Here is a 12,259-nt window from a genome sequence, read left to right on the forward strand (position 1 = left end):
TCTGCTGTTTCAAAACTTGGGGACACATTAGATCCAGCTCACTGCAATGCCAGCTCACTCTCCACCACAAACCTCGCCCCACACGTGTCACAGGTCTGCATGTAGTGGCTCGTGACCTTCACCATCACCCCACCCTGTCCTCAGAATACTCAGTGCCCTTCAGGTCCTTTCCATCTGGTTTAGCAGCCATGAGGTGTCCCTGTGTGGCCTTCTGCTGAATGCTTCCTCCCTCCCTGTGGTACTGCTGAGGCTGGGGGCTCAGGTGGTGAGGCTGCAGCTGCCCAGCCTACTGTCCCCTGGCTCCCAGCCTACTGTCCCCTGGCTCCCAACCTACTGTCCCCTGGCTCCCAACCTACTGTCCCCTGGCTCCCAACCTACTGTCCCCTGGCTCCCAACCTACTGCCCCCTGGCTCCCAACCTACTGTCCCCTGGCTCCCAACCTACTGTCCCCTGGCTCCCAGCCTACTGTCCCCTGGCTCCCAACTTACTGACCACCAACACAGAATAGAGCTTTTCCTCATTGTGGTGCTAGAGGAGTCCAGTTCCTGGACTGAAGGGTAGTAGTACACCTGGGAGTCCTGTGTCCTCAGGCCACTGTCCTGGGTCATCCCGACTTTCACTTAAAATTCCAGTAATATTTCCAGTGGAGGACAAAGTGGAAAGTGGTGAGGCGGGAACAGGCAAGGAACAAATGATCCACGGGCCATTTCTGGCCATTTTCTCCTATCGTCATTTTGTTGTAATATAAGGGAGGGGTGGGGGTCACAGAGTATCTTGTGATGTTACTGAATGCTTGGCTTTTCTCAGTCTTCAAGTGCCCCCATAAATGTTCAATGCGGCTGAGATCAGGTGATTGTGGATTGTCCAGCACTTTTTGGTATTCTTTGGTCTTCAAGTAGTTCTTGCAAATCTTTGAAGTAACTTTCATTTGTTTGAATTATTTCCAAACCCTAAAACTGTTTATTTCCAAGGTTACATGAAAAAAACCCAGATTTGCAATGTGCTCTCAGATTTTGGAACCCACTGTATATTCAAAACACTGAGCATAGTTGCTGCTGGGGAAGTCAGAAAGCAGTGTGCCTAATTTTATAAGCCATCGGTGACCTACACCCTGTGGGGGACATTGTGAAAGAGTAAGTTACCAGGCACTGAGCCAGTTGGCTGCTGCACATTTGAGCTTTTTGACGACTTTTAAAATTATAGACCACAGTACAATTATGAGTACCCAAATAAGACAGTTTGTAGTGTTTATTTCCAGAACACTCACCTTGCTATGTGGCCAGACTCAGTCCTTTAATAAGCCACTTCCTCTCACTTCAGCCCCCTCTCCATTTCCTCCCATTTTCTTAAAGGCACTGCACTACAGTATGCAAAGACTGGGTATAAAGTCTGCTATATAATGCTGGTTACAGCCCAAATTCAGGAGGAGATTGCATCAGTTTAATCATTAAATTTCATAATGTCAAAACCAATACAATATGACTCAAAGCAGAACTGTTTCCAAAAGCACTCAGTATGTAACCAGCAGCACATTTCTAATGGTTCAGATAACAGCTCAAACCAGATATAGGTTACAACACATGTATAAAATCTGCTAAAATTGTGAACTCAGTAATGATCACTGAAAATATGAATTCAAAAATTATTACCTTGATTCAATATTACATAAAAAATAACTTTCTACAAAAGATTTTACAAAATTTGTGGTCACTACCATATTGAATTGCTATGTTCCTGAAATGTTGCAAAATCAAGCATCATCATACATCTGATGATACAATAAATAATTCTGAGCTTTGAGGGCCATCTGGTGCCACAGAACTATCCTGCTCAAACACATGTTCGGTCCGCTTTATTTTTATTTGTTGTTTTAATTTATTAATTCTTGCCAGAATTGCATGAGGGTGCCTGGGGAAGGTGAGACACCCACTGTGCTTAAATTCTTGGGCTTCTACAGAACTATTCTTGAATTGCACTTAAAGGATAACTGATGTTGAAGTTAATGACAAGCCAGAGTTGTGACCTAGCCTAGGAAAACAACACATGAAATGGTGTGTACAGTTTGGAAATATGTAGGCCTAGTCTTTTGTGTGGAAGACCTAGTCTTTTTGTCACTGAAAAACAAAGCCACTGGTGGGAGACTTGTCAGCTGTCTCAGGGAACACAGTATCAAAATGACTATTACCACTGTCAATTTAACTTTAAAGTAAACAGTGCCTGTTTAAACAGAGCTATACACAGTTGTGAGATCCCAATTAATCTCATCCTCCCCCAGAGCAGGTGAAAGTGAGTTTACATCGCAGTTGTGTAGAGAAAGCATCTCTCCCGTCAAGGGAGGACCAGATAAAAATAAAGCGAAGTGAGAGAAATTGCACTAAATAGCTTTTTGAGTCTGTACCACGCAGTGCATAACTACACTGAGAGAACCATTCATTTGGTTTTTGTTTATATATCAAAATATATTAACATTAACATACTATCCACCAATACATCACACGCACCACTTGACATGGCAAGATTCTGGATTCATATTATAGGTCTATTAAAGGAGCATATACAGTGCAGTGTGTATGTATTTGGACAGTTGGTACAATTTCTGTTATTCTGGCTCTGTATCCTAACACACTGGATTCTAGATGAAACTATGACTATGAGGTTAAAGTGCAGACTGTCCCCTTTAAATTGAGGGTATTTACATCCAAATTTGTTGTAGGAATCACATCCCATTTTATCCATCGTCCCACCAATTTTAGGGGAACAAAAGTAATTGGACAGTTGGCTTCTCAGCTGCTTCTGAATAGTCCGATGTATTCAATAGTTTCCTTAGTGCAGGCATAAGAAATAGGTGATAGGTGATTCACAACGAGGCCCAGAGATGCGCCAATGAAAGTCAAGTCATTATGATTAGCAAAATAAGAAAAAACAATCAGAGACATAGGCTAAACAATTGAGTTTTTTTTTTTTTTTAAATAAACTGTTTGGAACATCATTGAGAAAGACCATTTACACATTGTAGGTGTGTAGATTGGATCAAATACTTATGACACTACAAACTTGTCCATATATTTTGTATCTACAAAAAAAAGAATCCATAATAAATATCTCAAAACGTAGTCCACCATCATGTGGTTATGCAACTGTAAATGTAGAGTGCATAAAGCAGAGAACTACAATGTATGAAAAGGAACCAAACAACACAATAAAAAGAAGGTATTTTATTGTTCAGCAATGAGAGTTGGGTGGAATGAGAGATTACTTTTACTTTAAACAAGAATCAACAAAAATCTAAAATGAAACCTTGTACCTTCTCTGCTCAGCCAAGGGTATTCCATACCATATCCTCAGCCAAAAGGCTATGGCAGGGGGCAAAAGGAGAGGAGATTGATCCTTCAAATCAAGCCATCTTGATCTCTTTTCAAGCCAGACAGACCTCCTTAGCCCATCACTACTGTAGGTGACACCCCCTATACCCAGTCTCACTGGAGGGTTCATGCTCCGTGAGAAGAAACTCAATTGCCTTCATTACCGGGCTTGATGGCCGCACAGGGATCGTGTCATGAGCAGTGAAATGGAGTTTACCCCGCACTTCCACATTGGGAAGACATGACAAATTGCTTCCCAGGGTGCCAGGCTGACCTCCATGATGATCAAGATGGGCAGGATTTAAAACCCCAAATCAGAAGAAAGTTGGGACGGCATGTTGAATAAAACATGGATTTCAAAATTATTCTTGACCTGTATTACATACAGCAGCACATCATCTGATGTTTTAGGTTACCTGACACGACCCACATACCATGACAGACCCTGGTTTTTGGACTTGTCGCTGGTAAAAGTTGGGATGGTCCTTTTCGTCTTTGGTCCGGAGCATACGGCGTCCATTTCTTCCAAAAAACACCTGAAATACTGATTTGTCTAACCAAAATACACGTTTCCACTATGTGATAGTCCATCCAAGATACCTTCGAGCCCAGAGAGGTTGACGGCGCTTCTTGACAGTTAACATAAGGCTTCCTTTGGCACAGTATAGTATTAAGTGGCATTCGTAACTATGCTTTGTACTGCTTGACAAAGGTTTGCCAAAGTAGTCCTGAGCCCATGTGGTTACATCACTTATAGATGAATGACGGTTCTTGATGCAGTGCTGGGATCAGCTTTTTGCATCCTGTCCATTTACACACCAAAATAGAGTGTAGTAAAGGGTGAAATATCCAAATGCCTCCACATCTTTCTTTGAGGAACATTATTAAACATTTCAATAATTTTCTCATGCATTTGTTGGTAAACTGGTAATCGCCTGGCAATCTTTGCTCCTAAAGGACTAGGCCTGGGTGCCGCTTTTGTACCAAATCACCTGTTGACATCACCGGTTTCAAATCACATCATTATTTAATTATTTAACCTCACTAGCCCTAAACCCCTAAAATTCGGCCTGAATGCCAGGAATTCATGTATATTTACAAATGAAATGAAGTTGACCAGACAAAACATGAAATATCTTGTGTTCATACTGTCAAATCACTGCTTTATTTTTTATTTTTTTATTTTCTTATTTTCAATACTGTCCCATTCTCTGATTTGGGGTACAACATCAGTCTTCAGCCATCTGTCGCTGAGTTCTTGCTTGCAAGCTTTAAAGTTCAAGAACACAACGTTGCATAACACAACGTTGGTAAAAACATATTCTATGCGCAGGAGCCTTGGCTCTGGTAGATGTAATATTCTGTAGAAATTCACTGAACCCGTGAATGCAACCAGCTCTATGAAACCCATTAACCCCGACCATTAACAATCAAGGCAATCCCATACAACACTGCCCCGACATTTGCATACCCATTAAGTAGTAGACAACATCCAGGAGGAAACGTACTGTATTAACATAAATGCCATTACATTATTGGATCGATACAACGTCAGCAAACTCTTCTTACACCCGCTGCTAGTCCTCATGTTACGTCCTCGCACACGGTCTTCCCAACACAAACTCATGCTTCTCCCACACAAGGGGCGCCTGGCCTTGCTGTGAAGAGTCTACATCGTGAGGACAGAGTGCGCATTTGTGGGGGAGGGCGTGTGTCGGAGGGGCCGGGTAGCTAGCGGAGGGGGTGGGGGGGGGGGGGGGTGGGGGGGGGGGGGGGTGGGGGGGGGGGGGGGTGTGGGGTGGGGGCAGGGGCAGGCTCAGGCTCACTGGGGCAGCTGCAGAAGCGTCCCCTGGCCGGACGGCAGGTAGGTGATGTTGCGGGAGCGGGAGAGCTGGAAGGCGATGTCCTCGGCCGCCTCCAGCTTGCGTAGCTCCACCAGCCCATCGCCGGCCGTGGCCAGGGAGTTAGCGATGAGCAGGGCGGCCTCGGAGTCGCCCTGTGCCGAGATGATGGCGGCCTGCTTCTGCTGCTCCGCCTGGGAGGGAGAGCGCAGGGTGAGCAGGGGGAGGCCTCAGGGGTCATGTAAGTTTGAGCAGGTTATCAGTTTAAGACTTAGGTTAGGGGGAGGCCTCAGGGGTCATGTAAGTTTGAGCACGTTTTAAGTTTAAGACTTAGGTTAGGGGGAGGCCTCAGGGATCATGTAAGTTTGAGCAGGTTATAAGTTTAAGACTTAGGTTTTTATTTTTTTAACACCACACATCAATTTCAGTCTTAAAATAATTACAAAAAACATGCTTAATCATCTGAAGCATTGTCTACACCAAACATACAAAGTTAAGTATGACTTTTCAGACCTGGATTCTTTATGCAAGGAAGGCATAAGGACACAAATGACTGATTTTGTATAACTTTAGCCCCTTCCTTTTTATTTCAGAAAAAGAAAAAAGTAACCTTATACACATCAAGTTCTTCAGAAACCAAGCGATACAATTAGTATTTTTTTAAATGGTTACGACATAAAGATGTATTTTATGTAAATGTGCTTTGGGGTAGACACCTAACATAAACATTTGTTACCCTCACTGAGCAGTGCATGTGGTTTAATGCCCGGCACGCAAATCTCACTGGCCAAAATCAGGTCTCCTGAACTGGCTATGGTTCAGTAAATGACCCCTTGCCAATATTTCATTGCATCTGTAGCAAGTGATCTGGTCAGGATGCCTTGCTGTGCAGCATACAAATGCACCAATCAATAAAGTTTGTAAAACCAGTCCTTTATGAAACCCATTTATGTCAATACTTATCATTTGAATGTCACAGCTTAACTACTGCAAACAGTTATTAAGAGTGACTCGCTGTCATACAAATTGAATCACAATTAACTTCAATAAGCAAGCAAAAATGAATAATGAATGGGTCTGTATGGTTATATTAAGCAATAAAACTTTGTTAGGACACGTAGAAACCATGAGTTTAGTGCCAGATCCGATCACTGATTCAAGGGCAATACACCTTCACGTGAAATTCAGAGCCAAGAGAAGTCAGCAAATCACTGGGACAGAATCCCGAACGGGAAGGTCAGCATCTCCTCCTCCAGTCGGCACAGGGAAAACTGAACTCCGTGAACATCCCCGTGCCTCACTCCGTGATGCATGCCATTCCTGTTTCAGCCACACACAGAGCAGAGCGGGCAGCGCTCTTACCTTCTCCACAATGAACCGCGCCCTCTCGGCCTCCTGCTGTGCCACCTGCTTCATCTCCACAGCCTCCGTGAACTCTTTCCCGAACGTCAGGTGAGTCTGTGCAGGGACAACAGTCACTCAGCTGGGCTGTACCGGCACCCAGAGCCCCACACCAAACATTTATAAACAAACTCATTCTACTGTCATTATTTTGCTCTCATCTATAAACACATTTTTTATTAGCCTAAAGCCCATTCCCCACCAAACAGCCCAGACAAGACGACTACAGAAATCTCGGAACGTCGGCGTTTAAATCTAAAAACGTCCAAAGCACCGAGTATAAAATAAACGACTGGTTCCATGACAAATCGAGTTACCTGTAATGTTAAATCAGTAACTGTTCTAAAACTCTGGGCTTAAGACTTGACATGCTCATTTTTCAAAACGCCAGCCACCAAGAGCCGACGATCTAAAACCGGACAGTTCACACCTTCTAAAGACGTTCTAACTGTCTCGCGTCTCGGCTGTTTGGTGGAGACTGGGCTTAATAGATTACTTTTACTCCCGTATTCAGTATTCAAAATTATGTACAGAAAATGTCAAGCTATGCAAACTAGCACAAATGTAACTGCACAATAAATACCAGAGAGACGTCATCCAGGATCAGGCCGAAGGTGGAGGCCCTTTCCGTGAGGTCCTCGCTGACCTGCCGGGACACCAGCTCTCTCTGTGTGATGAGCTCCCCGGCATCGAACCGCGCCTGCAGAAAGCACAGAGCCGGTCAACCCCCGCCACCGTTTCAGACCCCTCGGGACGCCCCCGGTATCGCTGTGGCTACATTGCACGCTCACCACCACGGACTTGAGGACCTCCGTGGTGATGGAAGGCAGCACCCTCTCGTCGTAGTCTTCCCCGATGCTGGTGAAGATGCGCGGCAACTGGCCCGCCACGGGGCGGAAGAGGATACGCAGGGTGATGTTCACGTTCTGCAGGTCTGGAGGGAGGAGAGCAAGGAAAGAGCCCATTAAACACGAACCAGGCGGCCAGTTCCTACATTCCTACCCTCCGCCCTTTCTCTTAACTGGGAAATTACACAGTAACTGACGCTACAACTGCTCCATATTTGAGTGGTAAAGTCCAATACAGCTACATAAGGAGATCGTCATATGCTTTTATAACACTCAGGAGGAAATAAACCTAGACCTATCAGTCTATTATGTAGCCGTATTGGGCTTCACCACCTAAATATCCAGGATGATGAGACCCATCCAAACACTAGAACAGTGTTGTGACACACTGAGAATCTCAGCAGCCCTGACAAGATTTTTCTTTGCACTGAAGAATGTGGAGCAGACAAAAATTATATATCTTTGGAAGGACACCAGAAAAAGCAGACCGGAAGAAAAGAAAAAGCGAGTAAGACACAAATATTGTAAAGAGGGAGAGACCATAACATGGGGAGAACATGCTTTAAATGTTCCAGAAATGTCGATCTAATTGAGCACTTGTAAAAAGATGGGAAGTGATGAAACCTTTGCTTCCAGTGATGACTGGCACGTTGCGAGGGCGGGACCGGCAGTCAAAAATAATGGGCTTCTGCACCCAGGGGATGACAAAGTGGGTACCCTCGCCAACCACTGTCTCCTGCACTCCTCGGAATCGGTCAAAGATTACAGCTCGGTGGCCCGCATCCACTGGAACAATCACAAAAGGCTTTAACTCAAACACTGCATCCTCTCCGTATGCATTCATTTCCGTGTCACTTAAAGGCCCACATGGATTAGAGTTATCATGCATTAGAGTCCCTAACCCTGCCCCAGAGCCCAATTCCCCCCTCTCTCCAAGCCCTCCGTTTTAACATTTTGCAATGTCATCCAATAATTCGTCATGTCACATGGGAAATCCCTTCTACCAAAACTGCAATTGCTCTCCTGGGACCAGTATGGAACACAAATCCGAACCTTGAAAAACGAAAAATATAATAATATAATCTATGTGAAATAGAAACAAATCTACAAACCCCGATCAGCATCCATCCATGATTGTTTGAACTTCGAGAATGTCATTCAGAATAAATCACACCCCTATCACGTAATTAGAAATTCCTGCTTCATTATAGTACCATTATATTATACTTCGTGAAAAATAAGAATAAGTGTGGCCTCAGGACCAGGACTCACCGTTATAGAGTGCAGAGTTCACCACACCACCACCTATGGCCAGGGCCAGACCCAACTTCCCAATGGACTCAAACAGCTTTGCCATTGCTGTAAACCAGTAACCCTGTTGAAAAAGGCCAACACAAAGTGAATTTTACATTATTACAAATGACATATTGTTACTTTAAGGAATATAATACATAGCTAGAATACATAGAAAAGGAGACATTAGCCTATTATAAATTTTCAAAAATCATGAACACATCTTGCTCATCAATGGTCCCATCACTGCATCATAACTATGTTAGTCAGGGAAAACAACTCAAAATATTGAGGTCTTTCTATGTTTCATTTCAAAATGGGAAGGGCTCCATTCAATTGCATGGCACTGAAGTATGGAATTTTTATTTTTATAACGTTTTATTTCCTTTCGGCGATGGTGAGCTAGTGAAGTTTTCTTTGGCGATGATGCAGTTGGCTTTTAGTTGCAGCAGGCAATTTTAGGCTGCGTGAAGGGGTTATTTCTCTCAGCAACAGGGACAATTTTCTCTCACATTCCCATTGCGTTTCTATGAATACATTTGTTTCTTAACTAAAAAATCGATTTTCCCTAACTACATTACTTTGGAAAGTTAGCAGTGGTATTAGCTGGATAATAATTTGATAATTGGACTGATGCTCCACCCTGTTGGCCAATTATTTCATAGGGTACTATGCCTTACTTGTCTAATATTAGGTAGCCGAGGGCCCTAGGTCAGTGGTTCCCTAACTCAGTCTGAGGTGCTCCCTGTGTATTTGGCTTAATTTGGTGCTTCATGTTCAGAGGAGTTATGTAAGCCACATTATGTCAGATATAGCTATGCAAGCCACAAAGAAGAACATTCCCAAGTTCATATTGTGCTGATTGTGATGTATTGCAAACAACTGCATGAAAATAAGTAAATTGGCAAATGATCAAATTAACCCAGAGTTTAATCAATATGCTCCTAATTGGTGAAAATGTGGACACCTGCCTACTAAAACTAACCATCAGGAAGATCATGGAAAAAAAACTCCAGACAAAGAAAATGAGCCAAACCTGTGCGGTGATCATTAATGAAATAAAACAATAACCTAAATAAGAGAATATTGATTAACCTCAGTCTTTCATTTGATCAAAAATATATTTATATTTATGCAGTTGTTTGAAATATAGCACAATATGAACTTGGGAATTTTATACTTCGGCATGCATAGCTATTTTTCTGACATAATGCTTCACACAATCCCTCGAAAAATGAAGCGCCTAATTAAGAAAAATTAACTGCTTGTTAAAATTCTGCAATTACGGTTGGAACGAAAACCAGCATACACAGGGGCCCCCACGACCGAGTCGGGGAACCACTGCCCTAGGTAACGATAACTAGAGAATCAAACTACAAGTACGGCATAACTACTAGCCAGTTAGCTTAATATGTAGACATTCGTTGTTAGTAGGCCTAGCTATCGTCATTGCAAGCCAACGTTTAACACGTATTAAAATAAAATAATATTTCCATTTCGATTGCAATGTTGTTATTCGCGGTGTCATAGTGAATGACTACGGCCTAGTTAAGGTTAACATTATCTAAATGTTCTCACATTGCTTTAACAAGTGAAAACCTGTGTAACGTTGGATGGCTGGTAGCAATTTGCCATATACGAGCCAGAGAATAACACCATGGCTTGCCACTGGCTGTCACGTTAGGTTAACTAAAACGTACAGGTAATTTAAATTTACTGTTAGTAATCTAGGTAGCTGGCTATTAGCTAGCATTACTCCAATTAGACGAATGACACTGTCCATACATGCTGCTGGAATCTCTCTCCAAGCCACAGCTAGCTATAGCCAATTTTGCGAAATTAAATATTTTGAAATGAACTTTTACCTAATGAAACAAATACCTAGCTTGTAGTTAATGTTAGCCGTCAGATTTTCACTGTAACGCATGCGAGCTAACTAGATATTCTCTGGGCGTTAGCTAACGATAGCTAACTAAACTATTACATGTTATCAGATATATTAGTTATTTTTACCTAAAGTTATAACATATGCTCAATATAGCGGTACTAAGTACGTAGTTAATGTCTGATTTTGTAATAGTCCTTCAACTTGCTTACCTTATCCTGAACCTCGATCAGTATGACCTCGACTACCCAGTGTCGTGGCTGTCGGCAGGCAGCGCGTGAATTTCATAGACTAGTGCGCATGCTTGACATGTTTAGTATTCGCTTATGTGATTGGATGTTTAATGACCTCCTTGTTTCAGGCAAGCTCGATTGTTTTAGTGCCAGAGCGTAGAGTTCACTCAGAGATGGATACTGCTTTAGTCAAATTATCGCTAGTTCGATGTTTAAGGTACAGGATTGCCTTGCACAGAACAGAACTGTACAATCGCTTTTTACATCAGATGCAATGATTTAGAATGAAATAATCCCCAAAATGGATTCTTTACAAATCTAAATTCATTTTAGCTATTGTCTAAATTTATTAAAAAATGGGTTAGCTTGACTATGTATTTTTGTATTATTTAGGCTTAGGACCTGTATTACCGGTTCCGAATCCAGTCAATACTCCTGTGGGTCAGATATGTTTCTCGTCTACTAAAAACAACAACAAAGGTATACGCAGTTTATTTCAAAATGATGTTATTTCCATTCCCTATGTTGTTGCTTACTGGAACAGCTTTGTAAATTACCTTAACTGGAAAAGTATTTGGAATTTACCCTTTAAGTATTTATTGACTAATAAAATAAGACTCCTTTAAAATTATACACGGATATTACCCAGCAAATCACTATCTTGTAAAGTTGAAAAAGGATATCAATATGAATTTTTCATTTTGTGAAGTGCTCCCAGAAACCCTTCTTCATTTGTTTTGGCATTGTACTTATACCAAAAGACTATGGAAGAACTTAATTAGGTTTATTGTTGACAATATTGACTCTGATTTCACACTATGCCTAGAAAATGTTTTGTTTGGTTTCAATAAAAGTAAAGGAAATAAAATCAAAGAATATTATGTTATTAACCTAATGATTATCTTAGCTAAATTTCATATCCACAAATCCAAATTGAATAACTCTAAACCCTTATTTAAAATATTTGAAATTGAAACCAGACAATACATGAAAACGATCTTCTCCTCCAATAACAAGAAGGCTATCAAAACTGTAAATTTGTGCACCTCCTTTGATATATTTGTATGAATCATTGATATATTCTGACTTGATAATGTATATTCTGTCCCCTGGCACTTTATTTTTCTTGCTTTTGTTATTCAATGTAATCGAAAATGATTGATGTAAGTCACTTGAATGTGCGCTGTATTCAATGTTACTTAATAATAAATAATAAAAAAATAAATACAAAAACATTATATAGGCTTCTGTAGGTTCTATGTACGTCTCATTTCTCTATTATTTTCATAACACACAGCAATAACGTGTCACACCAGGACAAGTAATTTACAAGTAAAAGCAAATTAGGTTGTTCAGCGTTTTCTGGAGATGCTCAATTAGAAGTCATGCCAAAGCA

General features: G+C 41.7%; 1 protein-coding gene across 1 annotated transcript; it reads right to left on the minus strand.

The window, feature by feature from the left end:
* Positions 1 to 5,153: 5,153 nt before the first annotated feature.
* LOC133122399 (prohibitin 1) lies at positions 5,154 to 10,988 on the minus strand. Its single transcript, XM_061232357.1, has 7 exons — positions 10,843 to 10,988; positions 8,725 to 8,827; positions 8,077 to 8,238; positions 7,396 to 7,538; positions 7,188 to 7,304; positions 6,566 to 6,661; positions 5,154 to 5,397 (listed from the first exon to the last, which is right to left on the minus strand). The coding sequence occupies exons 2-7, from the start codon at positions 8,807 to 8,809 to the stop codon at positions 5,185 to 5,187; spliced, it is 816 nt and encodes a 271-aa protein (XP_061088341.1). The 5' UTR covers positions 8,810 to 8,827; positions 10,843 to 10,988; the 3' UTR covers positions 5,154 to 5,184.
* Positions 10,989 to 12,259: the final 1,271 nt, after the last annotated feature.

This window comes from Conger conger, chromosome 2 (genome assembly GCF_963514075.1).
Source record: "Conger conger chromosome 2, fConCon1.1, whole genome shotgun sequence".
NCBI classification, from domain to species: domain Eukaryota; kingdom Metazoa; phylum Chordata; class Actinopteri; order Anguilliformes; family Congridae; genus Conger; species Conger conger.